This window comes from Rhinolophus hipposideros (assembly GCF_964194185.1).
Source record: "Rhinolophus hipposideros genome assembly, chromosome: 10".
Taxonomy (NCBI): Eukaryota; Metazoa; Chordata; class Mammalia; order Chiroptera; family Rhinolophidae; genus Rhinolophus; species Rhinolophus hipposideros.
Genome location: NC_138056.1, coordinates 23,974,159 through 23,998,978, shown reverse-complemented (window position 1 = coordinate 23,998,978; position 24,820 = coordinate 23,974,159). Strand labels below are relative to the sequence as shown.

At 34.6% G+C, this 24,820-nt stretch overlaps 1 protein-coding gene and 1 pseudogene across 2 annotated transcripts in view; both read right to left on the bottom strand.

Moving 5' to 3' along the window:
* The window catches only part of CCDC73 (coiled-coil domain containing 73), a 114,774-nt gene that overhangs the window by 80,605 nt on the left and 9,349 nt on the right, over positions 1-24,820 (bottom strand). Inside the window, exon 2 of the mRNA XM_081062903.1 lies at positions 10,833-10,982. Coding sequence (XP_080919029.1) covers positions 10,833-10,967 — 135 coding nt within the window. The 5' untranslated portion in view covers positions 10,968-10,982. The remainder of the gene's footprint in view (positions 1-10,832; positions 10,983-24,820) is intronic.
* Positions 21,046-21,301, bottom strand: LOC308503632 (large ribosomal subunit protein eL38-like; annotated as a pseudogene). Its single transcript has one exon. The product of its transcript is annotated as a large ribosomal subunit protein eL38-like (transcript).

The following is a 24,820-nucleotide window of genomic DNA, read 5'->3' as shown; positions in this document are numbered from 1 at the left end:
ACAAAACAGTCATGTGGATGTGAAATACAGTATGGGGAATATAAACAATAATGTATCGATTATGTAGGGTGCCAGATGGGCACTGGACTTATTGGGTGGATCATTTCATAGATGTGTAGATGCCTAACCTCTGCGCTGTACACCTGAAGCTGACGTAGAATAACACTGAATGTCAACTATAATAAACATATTTATATATGGTCATGGATTTAAAGTATAACATAGAGAATATAGTCAATGGTATAATAACAGCTATATGCAATGTCAGAGGGGTAGTAGACAGGGAGGGGGGTTATCACTTTGTGAGGGGTATAAATGTCTAATCATTATGTTGTTTTGTACACCTGAAACTAAAAAAAAGAAACAAAAAACATCCAACCCACTTTCAATATTTAGAATCTAACAGATTTCACATTAAAATCTGGATTTCTACTTTCTTTTCAATAGATGTAAGAGCTGACAGTACAAGGCCCATTTTTCTATATGGCAATAATTCTCTAGTGCTGAATGACAGATATAGGCTGAACTGAAGGCACAGGCTCTCCAGTTCAACACAATTCCTACCGTCTTCATATCACATGTCACTATATGAATCCTGAAATAAGCTGAATGCATCACACCTCTGCTAGTGTTCATTCCTACTCATCAATTATTCTGTAGATCTATCCGATAATGGAATTTAGCAGAAATGTGTCTAACTTCTAAAAAACACACATTATGGATTCAATATAAACTTTCTATTAATTCAGATTGTTTATTTATAGTACATTAATATGAAACATTCTACTTTTTTTTTCCAAATATCATTAACAATTTAGGTCCATAAGGAAAAAAATGAGTAATGTCCTCTCTCTCTTGTGTTAATTACAGCATACAAGGATTTGGGGGAAGAACACCATAGAGGTAAAGTTCCCTTCTCATCACATCATGAGTATTTGATATTCACATGAATTATTGATAACACATGATTTCTAGTGATGTTAACCCTAATCACATAGTTAAAGTGGTATCTGCCAGGTTTCTCCACAGTAAACAACTACTTTTTCCCTTTTTATCTTCTACGATTCGTGATCAAACAATATTGTGAATGTTTAAATTTAAAAAAAATTATTACAGTAAAAGACACATTGCCACTAATCCCCCTCAAAATACTCCCCCTCGCTTCGAACACACTTACACATAGTTCCTGCCACTTTCTGAAGCAGTTCTGGAAGTCCTCTTTCATGAGTGTCTTTAGTTGCTCTGTAGTGACTGCCTCGATGTCCTGAGTCACTTTGACTTTGGGGAAGAGCCAGAAGTTACACGGTGACAGATCCGGTGAATAAGATGGATGAGGACACATAGTAAATGTTTTTATTTGACAGAAATTGCCACATACCAGATAAATAATTTGTGACACCCAGAACTGTCATGATGGAGGATGATTTGTGGCACTTTAAAACACACCTCTCAACAGTAGCTCACACCTGACTGACTGCACCAAACAAGTTGAAACTTGTCACACAGTTACTAAGGTTTGCCGCTTCCCATATTGAAGATCCCTGCCTTTCCATTGGATGGCACTCAGCAGCAGCATTCACCGTATTTTGTGATCACAACAGAAAGGCTTCATGTCACACACTGCTTCTGGTACTGCAATTTCTGTCAAATAAAAATATTACGATGTGTCCTCATCCACCTTATGCACCAGATCTGACACCGTGTGACTTCTGGCTCTTCCCCAAATTCAAAATGACCATGAAAGGTAAACATTTTGAATCAAGTCAGGACATCAATGCAGCCATGACAGAGCTACTAAAGACACTCATGAAAGAGGACTTTCAGAACTGCTTCAGAAAGTGGCAAGAATGATGGGATAAGTGTGTTCGAAGCCAGGGGGCATATTTTGAGGAGGATTAATGGCAATGTGTCTTTTACTATAATCTCTTTTTATTTAAACATTCACTGTAATTTTTTTATCACACCTCAGTCATTGGAACTTAGTCCACAATCAAGGTGAGCAAAACTAAACTCCGCTTCCTAGAGGGAGGAGTATCAAACAATTTGTGAATATGTATAAAACCACCACCATAACTTACTAAATAATTTGGGTAATATACTGTGTGACTGTGCAATTATTCTTTTTCTCAAAGTTTTACCCACTAATTTTAGGATTTGTCAGTGGATCTTTCCTGCAACAATTACTGTGATGTTCTAAGGGTAATTTTTTAATTTTCTCCTTCCTCCTACATTTATTAATTGGAATATTCTATAAAGAAGGTTTGTCCCATTTCCCCCATTTATTTATTCATTTATTTATATCAGTAGGGAATAATGGATATTTATTTTACTCTCTGGGTTATAATCCAATACCATCATTATTTATTTTGTTGCTCAAATTGCTCCAGTTCTGTTCATGGGGAGCTATTTCAGGTGGGCTTCTGTATCTTTTTGAAATGCTGTTTTAAGTACTTCCTTACTTTCCAGCACTACAAGATGTTCACCAGAATAAGCCATTTCTCTAAGAGTTATGGTTTCTTTTATTAAATAATGATATTTAGAACCAAGATCTGGGCACTATATATGGTTGCTGCTATTGCAGTATCACTGCTGCTAGGCCCTTTCAGCAGAGCCAGAACATGTATGTATGTATACTAATTAATATATATATGTACATATATATATACTAATATAATACATATATATATAAAATTTCTTTATCTTTCTATCTGTTTATCATGAGTTCATATTTATATCCCCAATTCTAATCTAGCACCACAGAGCTCATTCTAGCCTTCCCCACTTGCTTATTTGTAACTTTGTCCCTCAACAGAGAAAAAATTTTTTACCTAGCTCTCATTGTCTACAATTCGTTTATTTGTTCATCCCTAGCACACCTGTAAAATAGTTTCAGTCTTACTCCCACGAGAAACAAATTTACCAATTGTACCTTTCTTTTTCTCTTCAGCCTTACATTATCACTCAAAAACTGTTTCCCAAAGTAACTTAAGTCAGCCTCTTTTCCCATTTACTCTTTTCACTGAAGTGATGTCATACATTGGTAAAACAGTTATACATATTTATATGCTCTGCATTGCATCCTGGAATTCTTCCAACATCCTTACTGAATTTTTATAAAGTTTGCATACAGTATAGTTCACTGTTTGTGATGTACAGTTTTATCAGTTTTGACAGAACTTGGAGTAATGTTTCCATCACCATTATACCATACAGAATAGTCCATCACTTCCAAAAATTCTCTTATGTATTCCATTTATAGTCAATCATCCTTCAACACCTGGCAATCACTAACTTGTTTTCCATCCCTGTAACTTTGTCTCTTCCAGAATGTCATATAAATGCATTGCATAATACATAATCTCTTGGATCTGGCTTCTTTCTCTTAGAAAAAAATCATTTAAGATTCATACCTTCATTTTTGAGGATATTTGGGGGGACTACATTCTAGGCTGGTAACCTTTTAGCATTTTAAAGCGTTATTCCATTGTCTTCTGGGCTGAATAATTATTACTGAGACATCCACTATCAATCATATTGTTGTTCCTTTGAAAATAATGGCTATTTTTTCAGTTTGACCGCTTTCAACACTTTCCATTTGGTTTTTCAGTAGTACATCTATGATGCTTCTGGGTTTGGTTTTCTTTGTATTCGTCCTACTTACTATTCATCCTCAGAACTTCCTGAATCTGTGTGTGGTGTTTTATCATTTGAATATTTTCTACTGTCATCCAGTTCTATAATTCTGTCTTCTGTTGTGTCTATGCAGCTGTTAAATCTGTTGAGTTCTTAATTTTGGATATTGTATATTTCACTTCCATAATTTCCATTTGATTCCTTTTTTAAATATAATTTCAATTCTCTGGTAAAATTCTCCATATCTTCCTCTATTTTCTGTTTTCTAATTTCTTCAATGTATTAATCATAATATTAAAGTTCTTTTTCTATTTAAAATGGCCTTTTCTGTTTCAACTCCAATATCTAAATCACACATAGTTTTATTTTTACCAACTGGTTTTCATATTGGTGTTGATCATATAGTATTTCCTGGCATGCCTAATACCTTATTTTTAATTTTTATTATAAAACAACTTCAAATGTACAGAAAAGGTTCAAGAACACTAAAAAAACTTTTCTGAAGTAGCCATGGTTAATGATTTGATACATATCCCCCCAGAACTGTTTTCTGTGGCACACAAACCTTTTTTTAAAAAATTGTTTTTAACAACTGGCACTTTTTCCATTTAACAATATGTAGGCAGTCCTCACATTGTATGGTTGCAAAACACACAAATTTCAGTTTCCTTGGTTTGGCTAAACACCACCAGTTACCCCAACAACGTGGTTCAAATTTCAATTACCACTGTGCATTACTGAAAGTAATTGCACAAACTTCACTGCTAACTCTTCAATTCACAAATCACTACATAAATAACATTCATGCATCATGATCAGTGATCAATCACATCACTTCTTTAACAATCTGTCGATGATTGGTATTGTGTATCTGTCATTCAGTCTACGAAAAGACAGCAAAGTGTGTAAGGTGTGTTCCTTTCTTGCCTCCCAGTGACAAATCCACATAACATTTTACAAAAGCAGACCATCAGAAAAGGAAACTGGCCAACAAAGATGAACATACAGATAAAGAAAAAAAGGAGACAGGAGGATAACATAGGAAGTGAAATTAATGAAGTTGCAGAAGAAATAGCTGACCATAAGAATGAATGTTAACACTGCTTGCTTTTGAGAAACCCTAAAAATGCCAGAGGAATGAACATAGAGAAGGTAAGCATAGCAACATAAATGAGGAAAATGATTGTGATGAAAAGGATGAAGATGTCCCAGAGGAAGTGATGTCAGCAAAAATATCACATTAAAGGAACTCTCAAAGATATCTGATAGCACTGAAAATGCAAAGGATAAAATGTGGGAAGCTGATACAAACTTGAACAGAAGTTTATAATTTGCAAAGGCAGAGAAACAATGCTCACTCCGTATTACAAGTTACATAACAAGAATAAGGCAGGCACTGTTCGAACTATCTTGATAGTTTTTTTACAAAGGAATAAAACACTTTAATTCTCAATGTGTCTAATGCTTTAAATTACAGTGTACTAATTATTTTTTTCATTTTTCCTTTACATTTATAACAGAGTATGTAATATTTTCACAAATATTTTTAAGTCACAGAACAATCATAAACATTACCACTGATTACTGTTTTGCCTGTTTTCAATTTGCAGGGTCATTTCTATGGTCCGACAATACCATAACCGTGTACATCTCTCTCATGTTAGTACGTATGTACCTACTTTATTCTCTACAAGAGCTACATAATATTCCACCTTGTGTGATTCAGCCATCTAATTCTGCATATCAGACCATCCAAAACTTACTGATTTAAAATAACTTATTAGATCTCACAATTATGAATATTGACTGGACACAGCTGGGCTTCTCTTCTCCTTCACATGCTATAGACCAGGTTTCTCACACATTTGCATTCATTTGGCACCTTGGCTGTGGCTGGAATGACCCTGATGTTCTCTCATTCCAGTCTTTCTCCTCATGCAGCCTTTCATCATTATCTATTCTGAGCATTATGGCTAGAAATTATCCTAGATAAAAATGTAAACTGTTCATACTTAATGATCAGGAAATTCTATATTTTTAATTCAGACAGATAAAACTCAGTTTCTATTTATCATCTGTACTAATTTACATCAACAAAGAAAGGATATAACAGTACTCATTCCTGAAAAATATTGCCAACACTGGGAGTTATTCATCTTTTTAATATATTTCCATTAATTTGCATTTATTTTATTATTGTATTAGTAGTAAAGCATATTTTTACATATTTTATAATTTGTGTACTTTTCATTTTTCTATTATGCTGCCCTTTGATTTGTAGAAAGGATGTGTAAATAAGGTATTGATCCTTTCTTTTCCATTTTGCATGTTTTTAACTTCATTTTTTTGTGGTTTTAATCCCATAGAAACTAATAATTTGTATATCATCATATCTAGCCATCTTTTGCTTTAGGAAGGATAATCTCTATTCCCAAGACTATAAAATTATTTCTTATACTTTCTAACACTTGTATATTTTTTTATTTGCATTTAGCTTTTGCTCCTAAATTTTATTTTTTGTGTATGACATACATATTAATTGTCCAAATGTCCATTTATTGACTTCCTTCCTTTCCCCCACCGGATTCTTTTACTGATTTATTTATTCCTCCAACAATATCACATTTTTAATTATTAATAATAGCATTAAACATTAGCATTTTTTAACATCTGCTAGAGCAAGTAGCAATTCATTATCTTTGGAAAATGTTCTTGTCTATACTCATACTTTTTTTTTCTTTTTCCAGTTCTATTGAGATATAACTGACATGTAACATTGTCTTAGTTTCAGATATACAACATGATTTGATATATATGTGTATATATATATATGTATATACATATATACACACACACACACACACACACACATACAGTTTTTCTCATAGATATAATTTTAGAATCATGCTGCCAAATTCTAAACAACATCCCACTGGGTTTTTAATTGGCATTGCATTAAATTTTTGGTTCCTGTCTTAGTTCAGGCTGCTAAAACAAAATACCACAGACTGAGTGGCTTATAAGCAACAGAAATTTGTTTCTCACAGTTCTGAAAATTGAAGTCTGAGATCAGGGTATCCACATAGTCAGGTTCTTTGTCTGGTGAGACTGCTCCCCAGTTCAGAACCTCACATGGCAGACGGGGCTAAAGAGCTCTGTTGGGCCTCTTCTGTAAGGGCACGAATCCCTTATGACCTAATCATCTCTCAAAGGCCCCACTTCTTAATACCATCACATTGGACATTAGGTTTCAACATACGTATTTTCAGGGGACAAAATCATTCAGACCATAGCAGATCCTTTGAAGAAACCTCTAGAAATGAAAAACATACGTTGAAATTAAGAACCCTAAGCAAGGTTAGATAGCAGGTAAAAACATCTAAAGAAATGATTAGGAAACAACAAAATGAATTACACAGAATGCAATAAAAAAAGGCAAATAAAAGGAAAATATAAAAGAAAGTTAAGAGTCATAAAAGAATATGATCCAATATGCTATCTAATGGGAGTTCCAAAAGAAGGTAGTAGAGGAAATAAGGGAGAGACGACACTCAAAAAGATCATAGCTGAAAATTTTCCTAAGATTCAGCAACCAAAATGAGTTCCAAGAAATATAAATAAATTCACACCTAGACTCATTAAAACTGGAGACCATTAACAATAAAGAGAAGATCTTAAGAAAAAATAGAAAGAAATGATGGATCGTGTGTATCCATAAAATAACAATTAGATTAACACCAAATTTCTCAACAGCAACAAAAGAATTCAATAAAATATCTTTAAAATACTGCCAGAACATAAATGTCAATCTATAATTCCATGGTAAAATAAAGACATTTTCTAGCCAGAGAGAGAGAGAGAGAGAGAGAGAGAGAGAGAGAGCCGTGAGTTTACCATTAACAAACTTTCTGTATCAAAACTAATTAGGGAAATGTAGACTATCCAGGCCAGTTTCTGGATCACACAGAAGATAGCATCAACACTTTTTTTTTTAATCAGGATAAAGCTTAGAAGACAGCTAAGACCTAAAATTACTTTTTATAAAGGATATTTGCAACTTCAAATCCAAGATAATTTATTACAATTGCATATTTTCTTCCTACTATTTGGGAAGATATAAACTCTATTTCTATTCATTTACTGATTACCCTGGAAATTTTAATATGCCTACATATATAAACAAAGTCTTTAGTTGTCCTATATCTTTCCCTCTAAATAATACAAGGACTTAAGAATCAATCCCATCCAGGTAACTGTGTTTCAGTATTTTAGTTCTACCTTTTTCAAAAATGTTCATACAGTAATAGCTTTATTCTTAATAGCAGACTGGAAACCACCCAGGTGTCCATCAATGAAAAGAACAAACTCTGTTACATTAATACAATAGAATACTACTCAGCAATAAAAAAGGAACAACATGTACAACAACATGAATGAATCTCAAAAATATTATCCATAGTAAAAAAAACTAAGCAAAAGAAAAATACGATATGATTCCATTTATATGCATTTATGGAACACAGATAAAGTAATCTATGGTGAAAAAGATTAGAAGAATGGTTGCCTCCAGATGGATAAAGATGAGGAATAAGTGAGAAAGGACATGAAGAAGTTTTCTGGGGGTAATAGTAATGTTCTATATCTTAACAAGGGTTTGAGTTACATGGCTGTATGCATTTGTTAAAACTCATGAAATGGTGCATTTAAAAACTATACATCTCACTGCATTTTATATTAAAATAAAAATACACAAAAGTCTTATTAGAGAGACCACTTCAGGGACGGTATAGATGCCTAATAACTGTGCTGTACACCTGAAGCTGAATGATAATGAATGTCAACTATAATTTTACATATATATATACATGTGAATATATATTTATATATATGTTTATATATATTTATATATAATACACATATTTACATATATACATGTGAATATATATACACATTCACAAGAAGTAGAGTACAGCATAAGGAATAGATAGAGACAGTGGAAATGTAATGGCTGTGTGCGATGTCAGAGGGGTAGTAGATTGGGGGTGGAGGGTTATCACTTTGTGAGGGGTATAAATGATAAGTGTCTAACTGTGGAATTGTTTTGTACACCTGAAACTAATAAAAAAATACACAAAGAAATATTGAACTCTAGTTAATAATATGCATACTGAAGTATACTAATTTCAAACTTACATGGAAATGCATCACACACACAAAAAAAAGACCAATGATAGAGGGATAAATATGAGATAAAGCACAGAATCTGGGCGGTGAGAGTATTAGATTCCCAATGCTGCTGTAACAAGTTACAACATATTTATTGTCCTAAAACAACTCACATTTAATTGTATTACAGTTCTGGAGGTCAAAAGTCTGAAATGTTCTTCCTGGACTAAAATCAAAGTGTTGGCTGGATCATATACCTTCTGAAGTCTCTAAGGGAGAATTGCTTATCTCTTCCAGCTTCCACCTGCATTCCTCGACTTGTGGCTTCCTTCTCCATCTTCAGAGCATAACATCTTCAAAACTCTCTCCGACCATGCCCCTACTTCTGTCATCACATTTTTTTCTCCAATTCTGATAATCCTTCCTTCCTCTGATAAGAACCCTTGTGAATACACTGAGCCCACCTGAATAATGCAGCATAATCCCTTATCTCAAAATTCATAAGGTTAACATATTTGCAAAGTCCTTTTGTGATGTAAGGTAAATTAGTCACAGGTTCTGAGGATTAGGGTATCATTGAGGTGCCATTATTCTGCCTATCATAGTGGGTATTATGGGAGTTCACCCTGAAATTCTTTTAACTATTATGTATTTTTTGAATTTTCCTAATAAAATATGGGAAAAATTAAAATCCAGCAATATGGATAAAGTGTTCCATTATGGTAAATGTGAAAATCAGTAACTATTTTTTCCAATAAAAGAGAAAAATTTTCCCCTTTTTAAGAATAAAGTTCTCCTTTCAGTAAGGAATGTATTAAAAGTAGTATATATTCCTGCATTTGGTTACTATAATAAAAATGCTGTTTCTATTGCTACCTTGAAATTTTTAAAAAGATTTTTAAAGGAAGCTTATTTTTCAAGTTGGAAATATAAACAGACAAAATATAATGTTTGAAACATAAAAAAATGAACTATAAAGTTTTAAACAGTTACCTCAAGTTGCTTTACTTACATATCATTTTAAGCTAATTTTACAAAAATAGTTCTTTTTTAATTCTTATCCAAGATATCCTTTCTTAGCAAGATTATTTGTTAAAGACTTTTGTTATTTTGATAAGTAGCTTTATAATAGGATGAACATTGTGGTAATTAAATTTTCTTATTATGACAACAAATTTCAATATTTTTAAATCCTAGAACAAGGTTCACATAATAAAAATGTTGTTTCAAGTCTCTTTTTTTCCTCATAGCTCATTTTCAGGAAGTCACCAAACTCTGATTCTCCTTTTTGTCTCTTCTGTTCTATCTTCATGGTTATACAGAAGTCCTAGTAACCTCATCCCCAGATCATTATTGCAATCACTTTATACTTTATTGTCTTCTCTTTAGAATCTTACCAACTCCAATCTACCTTGTAGAGAGCTGACAGCATATTCTCTAAATTTAAAGCCAGTCTCAGAAATGAAATGCTTTTAAGGGGTTTTGAACAATATAGATCTCCTGCTAAAACAAAACATACTTTAAACAATTTTGTGCTAGATTTCTCCTTTCTAAAAATCTGTTATCACTTTGAAAATAGAATATTTTATTCTTTGAACTCAGAATACTTACCACATACATTTATTTTGTCACTTAATCACGTATTGTCTTGTTTCATTATTTAATCATTTCATAGGCACCTATCTTATAACCTTAACAAAATGTAATCTCCTGAAAAGCAGTTTTTTTAAAATCAGCCATAGTACGTAACTACAACGCTATCTACAAATTCTGAAGCACTCAATAACTGTTAGCCTATTTATCAAGTATTTAACAATCTAAAAATCTGTTGCATTTTTTGCTTTAGTTTATAAATTCTTCTTTACCATTCCCTGATGTCAACTAAATCTATCCTTTTCTCTTTTGCTTCATCATTTGAACTGTATTTCATCTTTCTAAATAAGAAGTTATTTTATTAGTTTTTTTTTCTTAAACCCAAAAAACTGGACAAATCAAATTATCTGATTTAAAAAGCATTTTAACAAGGTACTTACCCTTCTCATACGTAATTCTTCTAATGCTTCCAGTAAAGATGTTTTGAAATCTAATAGTTGAATAGAAAACAATGTCTCTGAAGAACTTTGAGGAGGAAAGGTAGATGATGATCCAGTCTTAAAATCGTCCTCCATATTAACATTTATTTCCTGTAATATAAAGGATTTAACAGTAAAAGATCATTTCTCTAGGAATAGAGACAGTGGAAATGTAGTGGCTCTGTGCGATGTCAGAGGGACACTGGATGGGGGGAGGGGGGTTCACACAGTGTGAGGGATATAAATGATAAACGTCTAAGTATTTGTCTTGTGCACCTGAAATTAATAAAAAAAGATCATTTATCATTTTTCAAGTACAAATGTTACCACAAATGTTACCATAAAAATATAACAACCTGTATCCCATAATCCTCCAGGTTTAACACTGAATAACAGTTTGGTCATCACTTTTATTCTGATCTTGATACACAAAACACTTAGCAACAATGATTATACCGTTTCTCTGTGGCTGAGGCTTATTCTGTTACCTTAGGGCCTTTAGGGACTAAATTTTCTGCCCCTAACCCCAGTCTCCTAAAGTCTGAGTTCCTTATGTTGCAGGCAAGGCTTGGCCCTTCACTTGTTTCATACCAAGGCTGAGATAAACATTGCGCTTCCTCAACTTTGCCTTCATGTAAAGCACTTTGTAAGAATGATGTGGATACTAGTAACAACGCAATCTTTAAACCCACCAAAACTGGAAGAGGAGGACTCGAGTAACAGCCTTTTATTAAAAACCAAGGCATTTAAATATCTTTCTCAACCCAGAAAAATGCATGAGTTAGGCTGCAAGAAACTTTTCAACTTTTCATTTTAATAATGATCAATTCACAAGTAGTTGCAAAGAAATGTACAGGGAGTCCTACCCACCATTCACTTAGCCTCTCCCAATCTTAACACCTTGTATAAAAATAGTACAACATAAAAACTGTGTATCTGACAGTATAACCCAGAGCTTATAAAATTAAAACTGAGACAATTTAAAAATACTTATTAATTCAAATAAAAATATCAAATCCATGAAATCTTAACATTAAATATTTTTATAAAAAATAAAATTTTCCTAAACAAAAAGATGTACCAATAAAAATGGCATTGTTTTCTATTTGTAAATCTCCTTCATGTCTGGCTTAAAAGGAGAAAACTGGATTCTCATATATGCTTCTGCTTTTAGGCTGTTGCAATATCATATCATGTAGTTTAAAATTCCACTGTACTCTAATGAAAAAATGAAAATGAAGAAGGCAAATAACACTGTCATATTATGAAAATATTTTTAACCTTGCAGACCCCTGAAAGGATCTTCGCACTTTGAGAATCCCTGGTGTAAGCTGACCATTGAGTCAATCAAAAACTGTGCTCTAAGTATATTGGGAAGATTGAGGAAGGAGGAAAAGTGGTGGTGATTGTGAATAATATAAGTGAACTAAATTACTACCATGTTTCCCCCAAAATAAGACCTAGCCGGACCATCAGCTCTACTGCGTCTTTTGGAGCAAAAATTAATATAAGACCCGGTCTTATTTTACTATAAGACCTATAAGACTTATTTTACTATAAGCCGTGGTCTATATAATAATATAATATAATATAATATAATATAATATAATATAATATAATATAATACCTGGTCTTATACTAATTTTTGCTCCAAAAGACGCATTAGAGCTGATGGTCTGGCTAGGTCTTATTTTTGGGGAAACACAGTATAACAGGATATAAAAAATACAGTAAAATGTATATATCAAGAAACAGAATCACATTACAATTGACCTTTGAACAACATGGGTTTGAACTGTGCTAACACTCGATTTTTTCCAATGAATACCTGTACCATCTTCAACCAGCCATTGGGAGTTCTTGGATGTGGAGAGCCAACTGTATGTATTGAGCTACACTGTTTTATAAAGCGGACTTGAGCATAAGCAGATTTTGGTGTCCTGGGCGGGGGGGGGGGGGGCCCTGGAACCAATTCCCTGCAGATACTAAAGGATAACTATTTGTAGTTCAGTTTTGGGGGAATCAAAAGTTATATGCAGATTTTTGACTGCACAGGGGTCAGCATACCTAACCCTTGTGTTGTTCAAGGGTCAACTGTATTTAGATATACCAAGGATGTCAAAAAAATGTATACAAGTGGACACTTTGGTCAACGTTGCTCAAGAAGTAGTTTGCCATAATCAGAAGTGTCTGCACGCTGATGGTAACCACTTTGAGCACCTCTTGTAATTGCAGAAGTCAAACATGACTTGTATTCATCTTTTGTTATCGGTATATATTGGGTATTACAATTTTAATACCGCTTTCCTTTCTTAAAATGTATATACATTTTTTTGCCACCCTCTATATAAAGGTAAATATGAGAAGAAATAGCCAAAGTAATTGAACATAGCTGACTCTGGGACATCGGAATGGGGTGATGTATGCCAGGAGATTGCTGCTGTTTTTCAATGTGTGCTTATCAGCCATGTTTTTTTAAGCCAAATGTAAATGTTAACTTTGGTTAAAATAAAAAATTAGCCAAACAAAGCAAAGAAAAAAAATTAAATAAGTCATGACCCTGTCCTGAGGGGTTATCTAATGTAAGAGTTGTCTTATATACCTAATAACCACGTTATACATATATAGATATATGTAGGTATAATAGATACACAAATATATAGGAGTACATTGAATTCGTTAGAATTCTTTTGGCAGCAGACAATACAGTATCTGACTGAAACTAGCTTAAACAAGAGAGGCATTTATTATTTTACATTATGGAAGTGTAGAGGTTGGATAGACTCCTGGTATGATATAATTGGTGCCTAAACACTGTTGTCAAGGACCAAGGTTCTTTCCTTATCACTACTCAGCTATCCTCACTGCCCTCAAGCTGACTCCCCTTGTGATCTAAGATGGCTTCAGCAATTCTAGGTGTTAAGACGAGACAAAACAATATCTAGCACACGGGCTAATTTCCTTTTGTGACTCTTTCTTAGGAGCAAGGAAAACTTTGTCAGACACCTCTCATCAGAATACACTTCCCTTCAGATCTCTTTGGCCAGGGTTGAGTTGCTTGACTATTTACTATAATGGGTTTAGTTTAATCTTCTCTGGTGAAAATGTTAGGAAATTAGCTACAATGACTCCAGATTCAAGATGTAGTTTAAGATAGTTACATGTTATTATGGTTGCTCAGCAAAAGGAAAGGACCACTCTAATTAGTGAGACAGAAATGACTCCTTGGAGGAAGATGTATTTTAGTGGAGCCTTGAAGGATCCAATGGGATCAAAATGGGAGTAGAGGTACATACAGAAGAGATTTTCCATTTTTAATTTTGCTTTGTACATGCCACTTACTTTTTCCAAATGCTCCAAAAAATGTCAGTCGTATAACATTTTTTCCTTTTTTTCTTAATTTTTTTAAACTGTTATTTATTTTAAGTGTGTTTTTCGAGGACCCGTCAGCTCCATGTCAAGTAGTTGTTTCAATCTAGATGCGGAGGGCACAGCTCACAGTGGCCCATGCGGGGACCAAACCGGCAACCTTGGTGTTATGAGAACCACACTCTCATCAACTGAGCTAACCAGACGTCCCTATAACATTTTTTCTAAATATTCAAACACACCAAATGATTTTAATCACTTTCCCACATATTTCCATTCTGCTGCTCCAACCTGGCCTAGTTAGCTGGATGTACTACCATTTTCTACTGTCATTTTCTTCTGTTTCCTGGTTCCTAGGACTTCTTTTTGTTTTTTCCTCATTGTGATAGAGTAAACCCCAGTAACTTCTTATGGAAGGGTAAATAGGAGGTAAATTTTTTATTACAAATGTAGAAATGTCCTGTTAGAAGCGTGACAGATAGGATAAGGGTTTCACAGTTCAGTGGGTAGATTTTACTCAATTTTACTCAATTTTAATTTGCAATCCCATCCAGGCCTCATCCCTGTCCTCCAGTATGTCTGGTGTACTTCTGACTAGAACTGCCATGGTTCAATTTTCTTCAGAGCATAACTTTCCCATCTCTGTAGAGAAAGAGACCTGGAAAGGTTCAAATATTTTGTACATAGATTTTCAACAAGTCTCCCTTTTTATGCCCAAGCCTTATTCTATCTTTCAGACTATTTGGTGTTTCCAAGCACTGAGCATACCTCCAAACTTTTAAGTCCGTCACCACTCCTCTATTTGCTTTCTGACAGCCACTGTTGAATAATCTCCCATTCTCTCTATGGCCTTAAATATTGTCTGGCAAAGACTATGGGGAAAAACTAAAACAAGAAAAATGATAATTACATGTTTACATTGTTCCTCATTTATATAAAACACCTGAAGTTACCAACAGAAGTGTCTACCAGATAATGCAAATCTATATGATTTGCCACTCAGCTTTGGGAGCCAGTGTTGCTGTTTTATTCACTGCTGTATCGCCCAGAAGCTAGCACTTTATCTGGCACAAAATAGACACTGAATAAATCTTTCAGTTCAAAACATGCCAAATTTATTCCTATGTACTTGCAGTTCCTTCTGTCTGGAATGCTCGACTGCTCTTTCTCCACATTTACACAGAATTTCCTTTATGTTTCTCAGGCCTCGCTCAGCTCAAATGTTCACGCTTCAGGATGCACTGCACCCCATTATTCTTCAGCACATCACTCTGCTTTATTTTCTTCACAGCACTTACTAGCACCCAATTTATGTGTTAATTATCTATTAACCTTATTATTTCTCCTCTTTTAAAGAATACATTTTGTGACAGCACAGTCTCGCCTGTCTTGGCCATGGTGTCTTCAGCACCTAGGACAGGGCCTGACTAAGTAATACCAGATATTAAAGAAATATCTGTTAAATAGTAAATGAATTTACCTTACTTCTCTAGTCCTTGAAGGTATTTAATTAGTGACCCCTGCTATAAACATACAAATAATCATTCAAAGAGCAACAGACTGGGAATCAGTTGTGGTAACATATCCGTTAATAGGTAGTCACGTGATTATAGACAAACTGCTTGACCTTTCTGGATCTACTTTCTTACATTATCTCCAAAGTTCGATCTAGTGACTCCCGTGTGAATGATTCCCAATAAATCTTAAGTCATCTCAAAAGTACTCACTTGTATTTTTTCACCTCAGATTTAACAAATCAAAATGTGTACTTTTTTTCTCGCAAACTTTTAAACTTCATTTCTATCAGCAGTATGACATATTTTATTTACATATCTACTAAACAGTCACAAGATCAATCCTATGAATCAAATCCAATTGCATCTGCCCAATGTTTAAGGGTTCCGCACTTTATAGTTTCATCTTCCTTTTCAACTTGAATCTTCTATATCCAACAGAGGACCAAGGTATCCTCTATATAGTTTCCGTACTGTCTCCTAGGTAGGAGACATGCTCATTCTCACCTGTGTACCTAGAATAATTTTTCAACTTCCCTCTTATCTAAATTCGATTCATCTTTTAAGTCCAATTGAAGGCCCTACCCTCTAGGGAATACTCCCCTAAGCACATTAAACCACAATGACCCCTCCATTCTCCAAATTCCTACTGAGTCCTTAAATTCAACATTACAAAGTTTAACAATAATTCACCAGTTTTTCTATGTGTGTTCAATGTGCCTCTGCAAATGGAATGTTTCTTAAAGGTAAGAACTGATCTACACTTCTTTCATTTATTCCCCCACAACATTTAATATAGTTCTAGGCACACAGTAAGTACACAACAAATTAATTGGCAGACAGAATAGCTTATTTTTATACAACTTCTTCCACATTACAAAGCAATTTCACCTATATTTTTCCTTTGATCCTTAAATGCTTCTCTGAGGTTTCCAGGGTATTACTTCCTACATGGTATGGTAAAAAAAATAAATAAATAACTGAACGTAAAGTCAGAGGCCTAGACTTGAGAAAAAACTTGACTGCTTTGTCAACTGTATAATCTTATGGGGGAAAAAGACTAATTTTTCTGACACTCAGTTTCCTGATCTGACAAGAATCCAAGTTTAAATAAAATTTTAAAAAAGAAAAAAATAGGCTCATTTTTTAAAAAATCATCACTGTTGAGTGAAACATTTTTAAATGGATTAACAATGACAGTTAAATTAATAAGTAATTGTAAATAGAATACAGGAAAACTCTACAACTATGTCTGACTTCATTTTCTATACTACTGAGACTTTAAAAAGTACTACATATTATGGCTATAATTGATAAACCAACAAACAACAAGTGTTGGTGAGGATGTGGAGAAAGAGGTACCCTTGTGCACTGTTGGTGAATTGTAAATTGGTGCTGTCACTATGGAAAACAGTTTAAAGCTTCCTCAAAAAATTAAAAATAGAACTACCTTATGACCCAGCAATTTCACTTCTGAATAATTTATCTGAAAAAATCCAAAACACTATTTTGGAAAGACATATGCACCCCTATGTTCACTGCAGCACTATTTACAATAGCCAAGAGATGAAAGCAACCTAAGTGTCCATCAATAGACGAATGAATAAAGAAAATGTGGTACATATATACAATGGAATATTACTCAGCCATTTAAAAGAATAAAATCTTACCATTTGCAACAACTAGAATGGACCTAAAAGGTATTTTTTAAGTGAAATAAGTCAGACAGAGAAGGACAAATACCATATGATCTAACTTAAGTGTGGAATCTAAAGAACAAAATAAACAAACAAAACAGAGGTAAACTCATAGATACAGAGAACAAACTGATAGTTGCCAGATGGGAGGGGGGTTGGGGCTTGGTGAAAATGGTGAAGGGATTAAGAAGTACAAATTGGTAGTTACAAAATAGTCATGGGGATGTAAAGCACAGCATAGGGAATATAGTCAATAATACTGTAAAAATTATGTATAATGCCAGGTGGGTACTAGACTAATCGGGGGGATCACTGTGTAAATCATATAAATGTCTAATCACTATGTTGTTCACCTGAAACTAACATAAAAGAATATATGAATGTCAACTGTAGTAGGAAAAAAACACACTACATATAATAATGGTAGTGTTTTAAGTATTACTAATATCTTATCAGAAAGCTGTATTTTTTTAACTAGAGCTTATGAATTATTTTTATATCCCAAAAGAGATTTAAGGTAGTCACTTCTTTAAGAGGCTTGCTATATTTTCATTTGTGATTTTTATTACTAAAGGCTAAATTACTTCCATCAGAATGTTCCTTCTATTTTATATGTGGAGTCAATGTCAAAATGTTATTCATTTATTAGAAATACACTTTAAAGAGCATTTATTTAGTGAGCTGGTATTTGTTTTTTGCTACATATAACACTACCTTCCTTTAATCTTCAAAGTTCAAAATCATTGGCCAAATATCTGCAAATTTGGGAACAATGTAGCCTTACGTTAAGAGCAGAAAATCATATTACTTATCTGTTAACTTTAATAATCAATAGTATTAAACAAACAACAAAAGTAATGAAATAAATCAGTGGTTCTCAAAGGACCAATGGTATCAGCAACACCTACGGATTTGCTAGAAATGCAAATTCTAAGGCCTAACTCACATCTACTGAATAAAGAACTGGGGGCAGGGTCCAATAATCCTGTTTTAACAAGTCCACTTAAAGTGTGAGAATCTCCGATACAAATTAACCTGAGAATGTGGTACTTACTTAGTCACTGAATATTTTTTAAACGTATAGGAAATTTAGATGTAAATTCTGTCTATGAAAATATATTTTTGTTTCCTTGTTTTAATTTACCAAATGCTGATCTAAAGGACTAGATGTAATCAGGCATCAATAATGGAAATGAGAAACTTGGTGACAACTCTAATCTTCAGTGTTAAGAATCAGGGAAAATTAATGATAAGTACCCACAAATTTGCAAATATTCCCAAAATCTGAACCAGGGCAAATAATTAAGAAGACTTAAGTGTTTCCCCATTTGGTACATTTTTAAAATTTATGGTCAGAATTAGGAGTATTACAGAAAGAGCAAAATAAGCAAAACATTTGGGAATCAATCCCATGGTCTTAAATTGATAAGCATTTTGTTCTAGCCCAGAGATTTCCAACCGGTATACTAGGACAGCATACCATGAATAAGTTACAGGTTTGAGAGTCATTAATCCTTCCAGTCATGCAAAAAGCCACGCACAACCTTGAAAAGCCAAAATACCAAGGGCTTTTTGCAATCAGTCAGAAGTAGCTGCGTACAAGGCCCTCTGCACCATACAAATACTGTGTTACCATCTTCCAAACAGGCCATGATGTGAAGTGAAAAAATGTAGGAAGCACTCTTCCAACCATTTCTGCTAACTAAGTGAGTAAGATACAATCAGTTGCAAATATAGAAAACACAATTCAAACTGGCTTTTTTAAAAAAAAGAAAATTTAGGGGTCGGCCCAGTGGCTCAGGCAGTTGGAGCTCTGTGCTCCTAACTCTGAAGGCTGCCGGTTCAATTCCCACATGGGCCAGTGGGCTCTCAACCACAAGGTTGCCGGTTCAACTCCTCGAGTCCTGCAAGGGATGGTGGGCTGCCATCTAACAACGGTAACAATGGTACATCTGCAACTAACAACGGTAACTGGACCTGGAGCTGAGCTGTATCCTCCACAACTAAGACTGAAAGGACAACTTGAAGCTGAATGGCACCCTCCACAACTAAGATTGAAAGGACAACAACTTGACTTGGAAAAAAGTCCTGGAAGTACACACTGTTCCCCAATAAACTCCTGTTCCCCTTCCCCAATAAAATCTTTAAAAAAAAAAATTTATTGGCTTGTCTAATTTAAAAGTCTAGAATTAGGTTTGGCTTCAGGCAAGCAATGTGACTAGCACCTGAATTGTTATTCTTTTAATTTTTGCCTATGTCTCCTTGCTATCTCAATAGCCTATCATTTCATAATGCCATAATGGCTGCAAGCAGCTACCTAGGTTACACATTTCCTTGGTCCTTCTTCCAGCAAGGAAAAGAGAGTCTGTATCCCAATAAAAGTCCTAACGTTACCTATTTGCTGCTGCTTGGGTTACCTTCCCACCCCTGAAGCAACTCTGAGTTTGGGATTGATGGAAACACAGTTCAACCAACTCAACCTTTGGAACTGGAGGTGAAGTCAATCCAGGTTAATCTCACAAACATCACATGCCTGAGAAAGTGACAAGGACCATTATATGGGGAAATGGCAGGTACTGTTATCAGGAAAGAGGAAGAATGCACCTGGGTCAATAAAAACAGCTTTCCATAATAGCTTACCACACATCTCTAAATGAGCTAAAATACAAGATAAACTGCCTTTTTTCTTTAGGTTAAAAGTAAGTGCCACACTAGTAATCTAAAAAATGTATATTAGAATGACATATTTTTACCTATCAAATTAGCAAAGGTTCTTTTAAAAAAAATAGTATTAGTACTAGTAAACGGATGGTGAAACAAGCATTCAGACAGTTCTAGTAAAAATGTAAGTGAAAACAATCCTTTTTGAAAAACAATTTAGAATGTCTCAAGAGTTAAACTATACAGGTACATTCTGACACCACTATTAAGACTCTATTCAAAAGAAAAAAAATCCCTAAACACAGAAAATTATTCATGTTAACAGATGTTTACTACTAAATATTACTAGTAAAAACAAGAAAGAAAAATTGGAAACAATCTAAATGTCCAGTAATAATACAGAGGGTGCCAAAAAAATGTATACAACATTTTAAGAAAGGAAAAAATTATTAAAATGGTAATACTCGATATATACTGATAACAGAAGATGAATACAAGTCACGTTTGACTTCTGCAATCACGAGTGGTTACCATCAGCATCCAGACACTTCTGATTATGGCGAACCACTGCTTGAGCAATGTTGACCAAAGTGTCCACTTGTATACATTGTTTTGACACCCCTGGTATTAAATGAAATATATGCTACCACTTAAATAAAAATAATAATAGCTAATATTTGTTGAGCACTTACTATATGCAAGACACTCTCTTAACACTATATTTAGTTTTCCAAACAACTTAATGAGATATTTACTATTAGTATTTCCATTTCAGAAATGAAAAAAACTGAGGCATAAAGGGATTAAGTAATTTGCCCAAGGTTACACAGTAAGGGATGGAACTAAAAATATGAACCCAGTAATCTGGTTCCAGACTTGCACTTTTTTTAAAGAATTTTTAAAATTTTAATAGTTCAGATCAGCATATCTGGTTTATTTCAGCTCCTTCACTGCCAAATCTGGCGGCAGGGGTTGCTTCGGTTTCTCTGCCTTTTCTGTGTCCATGATGACTAAGATGTAAAAGTATCTGTGGCATCAAACTTTAAACTTCACATTATCCTTATTTTTCTTTCTTTTTTCTTTTTTTATTATTAACATTTTTCTTATTTTTCTTGGTCTTGACATATTTGGTGTCCTTCCGCCTGGCTGTGAGCAGGAAATGCTTGATTTCCTCAGTTCTGTGAGGCATGACTACAAGGCGCAGAGAGAGCGAGGCCAGCACAGCAAGCAGCAAGCGGGGAGGAAGACAGGGGCCAGACTTACACTCGTAACCACTACATTATATTGCCCCTTAGAATTGTGTTTGTCTAGTTTATAATAAAAGAAAATATTTGTTATGTTTTATTAAAAGCAAACATCAACAACAACAACAAAAACAGGACTCAGTCTTTCAGTTAAAGAGAATGGGTGGAACACAGGTATTTAATTCAGCCCCACTAAAATGCCAGGGGGCTATCTAAGGTGTAAACCTTGGACAAGGATGATGAGAGACGAAACAAAAACAACAAAAATTTTGTTTTTGGGCAGGCAGAGAGGTGAGTACTAGTAATATTTACAAGACCTGAAAAAGCAAGACCAGTAACAGGAAAAACTGAGAAGAAATTTGATTTACATTATTCACCCCCACATCCCCACACCCCTTCTCTGGTCCCTCCTTTTCACCCCTACAAAAACAAAGGGTCTGGTGATACCAGAGACCTATAAAGGTGAAGGTAAGATAAGGCCAAAAACAAAAAGATTGCTTGAAAATCTACATTCAGAAGAGGTTAGACACACAGACTCCCTCTGTCTGATTAGCCAGATGACTCCCCTTCCGTCACCTGGACAGAAGATTAGTTAGCGGTTATGATGAAGATAATAAAACAGGGTCTCTAGAATAGGGTATTAACAGACACAGCTGAGAAGAGAGGGGATGGCTACCATACTGAAAAGTTTCCATACCAAATGTTGAGGCCCCTACTCCACCAGCTTTCTTTCTCTACAGGGCTCCTACAGCTACTGACAGCACATTAACACTCAAAGCAGGAGGCTGGAAGCATGTTCTCCAGGGAATTGGGGCCAGGAGAAAAGACATAAAAGTAATACGACACCAGGAGTTTCCTCACAAAATGTTCCAGTCACATTACCCTAATACGAAGACCACAGTAAATAAGCCCTACCCATACATCTCGAGCTTCCAATCTAATTTTTTGGTGCCCCATTCTTAAATACAGAGCAGAAAGCTAAAGACCTATAGATTTTTGAGGGAAAGTGTTTAATTTCAAAGCAGAGACCAAAAAAAAACAGCAAAAATATTTTAAAAGCAATTTGGAGGAAGCAAAGATTAAGCAGAGGCAGACAGAAGTGTTTCAAAAGAAACATCATTAATATAGGTTGGTGCAAAAGTAATTGCGGTTTTTGCTGTTTGATATTGGAACACATTCTTAAATGTGACTATGTTATACATCATTTTAATGCACATTTCTCACTTTATTTTTTTGCTAATTAATATTTGCTGTTTATTTTATATTTATTTTAGACTATGAACATGATGTTAGACAAAAAGCAAATTTGAGTGATTTTCTTATTCGAGTTCAAAATGGGTTGTAAAGCAACCAAGACAACTCACAACATCAACCATGGGTTGCTTTACGACCCATTTTGGCCCCAGAACTGTTAATGAAGGTACAGTGCTCTGGTGGTTCAAGAAGTTTTGCACAGGAGACGAGAGCCTTGAAGATAAGGCGCGCAGTGGCTGGCCATTGGAAGTTGACAATGACCAACTGAAAGCAATCATCAAAGCTGATCCTCTTACAAATACACAAGAAGTTGCCGAAGAACTTAACGTCAACCATTCTATGATAGTTTGGCATTAGAAGCAAATTGGAAAGGTGAAAAAGCTCGGTAAGTGGGTGCCTCATAAGCCAATCAAATTTTTTTTTTAAATCGTCATTTTGAAGTGTTGTCTTCTCTTATTCCATGCAACTACGAACTATTTCTCGATCAGATTGTGACGTGCGACAAAAAGTGGATTTTATATGACATTGAGCAACAGCCAGCTCAGTGGCTGGACCAAGAAGAAGCTCCAAAGCACTTCCCAAAGCCAAACTTGCACCAAAAAACGGTCATGGTCACTATTTGGTGATCTGCTGCCGGTTCGTTCGATCCACTACAGCTTTCTGAATCCGGGTGAAACCATTACATCTGAGAAGTATGCGCAGCAAACCGATGAGTTGCACTGAAAACTGCAATGCCTGCAGCCAGCATCTGTCAACAGAAAGGGCCCAATTTTTCTCCACGACAACACCCAACCGCACGTCGCACAACCAATGCTTCACAAGTTGATCGAATTGGGGCTACGAAGTTTCGCCTCATCCACCACATTCACCTGACCTCTCCCCCACTGATTACTACTTCTTCAAGCATCTCAACAACATTTTGCAGGGAAAACACTTCCATAAGCAGCAGGATGCAGAAAATGCTTTCCAAGAGTTCGTCAAATCCCAAAGCACGGATTTTTACACTACAGGAATAAACAAACTTATTTCTCTTTGGCAAAAATGTGTTGTTTTGTAACAGTTCCTATTCTGATTAATAAACGTGTTTGAACCTAGTTATAATGATTTAAAGTTCACAGTCCAAAACCGCCATGACTTTTGCACCCACCTATAAAATGAGTATATACTATTGCATTTATGAAAAAAGGACGATGTTACCATAAAAGGAAGATTCACAGAAAGAAACAATTTTAAAAATTAAGATAGTAGAAATAAAAAATTCAATGTAAGAGTTGGAAGACAAAATTGAAGAAAATTTACTAAAAGAGCAAAAAGCCAAAGAAACAGAATTGGGGGGGGGGAAAGGTTAGACAATTAGAGAATTAATTCAGGTCTAATAACTGTATCCTGGAAGTCCAGGAAGAGCAAAGAGAGAAGCTAGAGAATAAATGATCAAAAACTTTCAAAATCAATTTTCCCAGAACTAAAAAAATATGAGTTTGCAAAAAGTTCATTAAGTACCAGCACCAAGACACATGATGGTGAAATAATACAACGTTGGAGAAAATGGAAAGGATTATGTAAGCTTCAAAAAAGGAAAAAAAAAAATTTCCATACAAAGGACTAAGAATTACATTAAAGAGTTTTCAATATGTACAATGAAAGCTAGAATAAAAAAGCTAAGCCTTCAAACTAAGGAAAAATGATTACCAAATTGGTATTTTACCAGCCATGTCAAGGGTGAAGGTAAAAGATATTTTCAGACATGCAGTGTCCAAAACAATTTACCTTCAATGCATCCTTTCTCAGGAACCTACTTAAGGATTTCTCCAAGAAAGAAGGACATAAGGGACCCTACACAAGAGAGCAAAAGGACTCCTGGCACTGTGAAGGGAGAAACCAAGATGACACTTGTACAGCAAACCTGGAGAGCAACCAGTCCAGATTGAAGTGGTTTAGTAAACTATGGTAAAAAATTCCTCAACAAGATGAGATTAACAGATTACCAACTGTTTTTAAGTCACTAATAAGAGTTTCATATATCTGAGAAAAGTCTGGGGTTGAATTAGTAATGAATACATTAAGAACTCAGCAATAGAGAAAAACAAGACAAATGGGGGGATGCTGTATAGTTAAAGAAAAATAATCATGGCATACGCCAATGGTTCAGCTGTGAAAGTACTGATGCGAACACAATAACTCTAAATACTTATATAATTGAGATTATGATA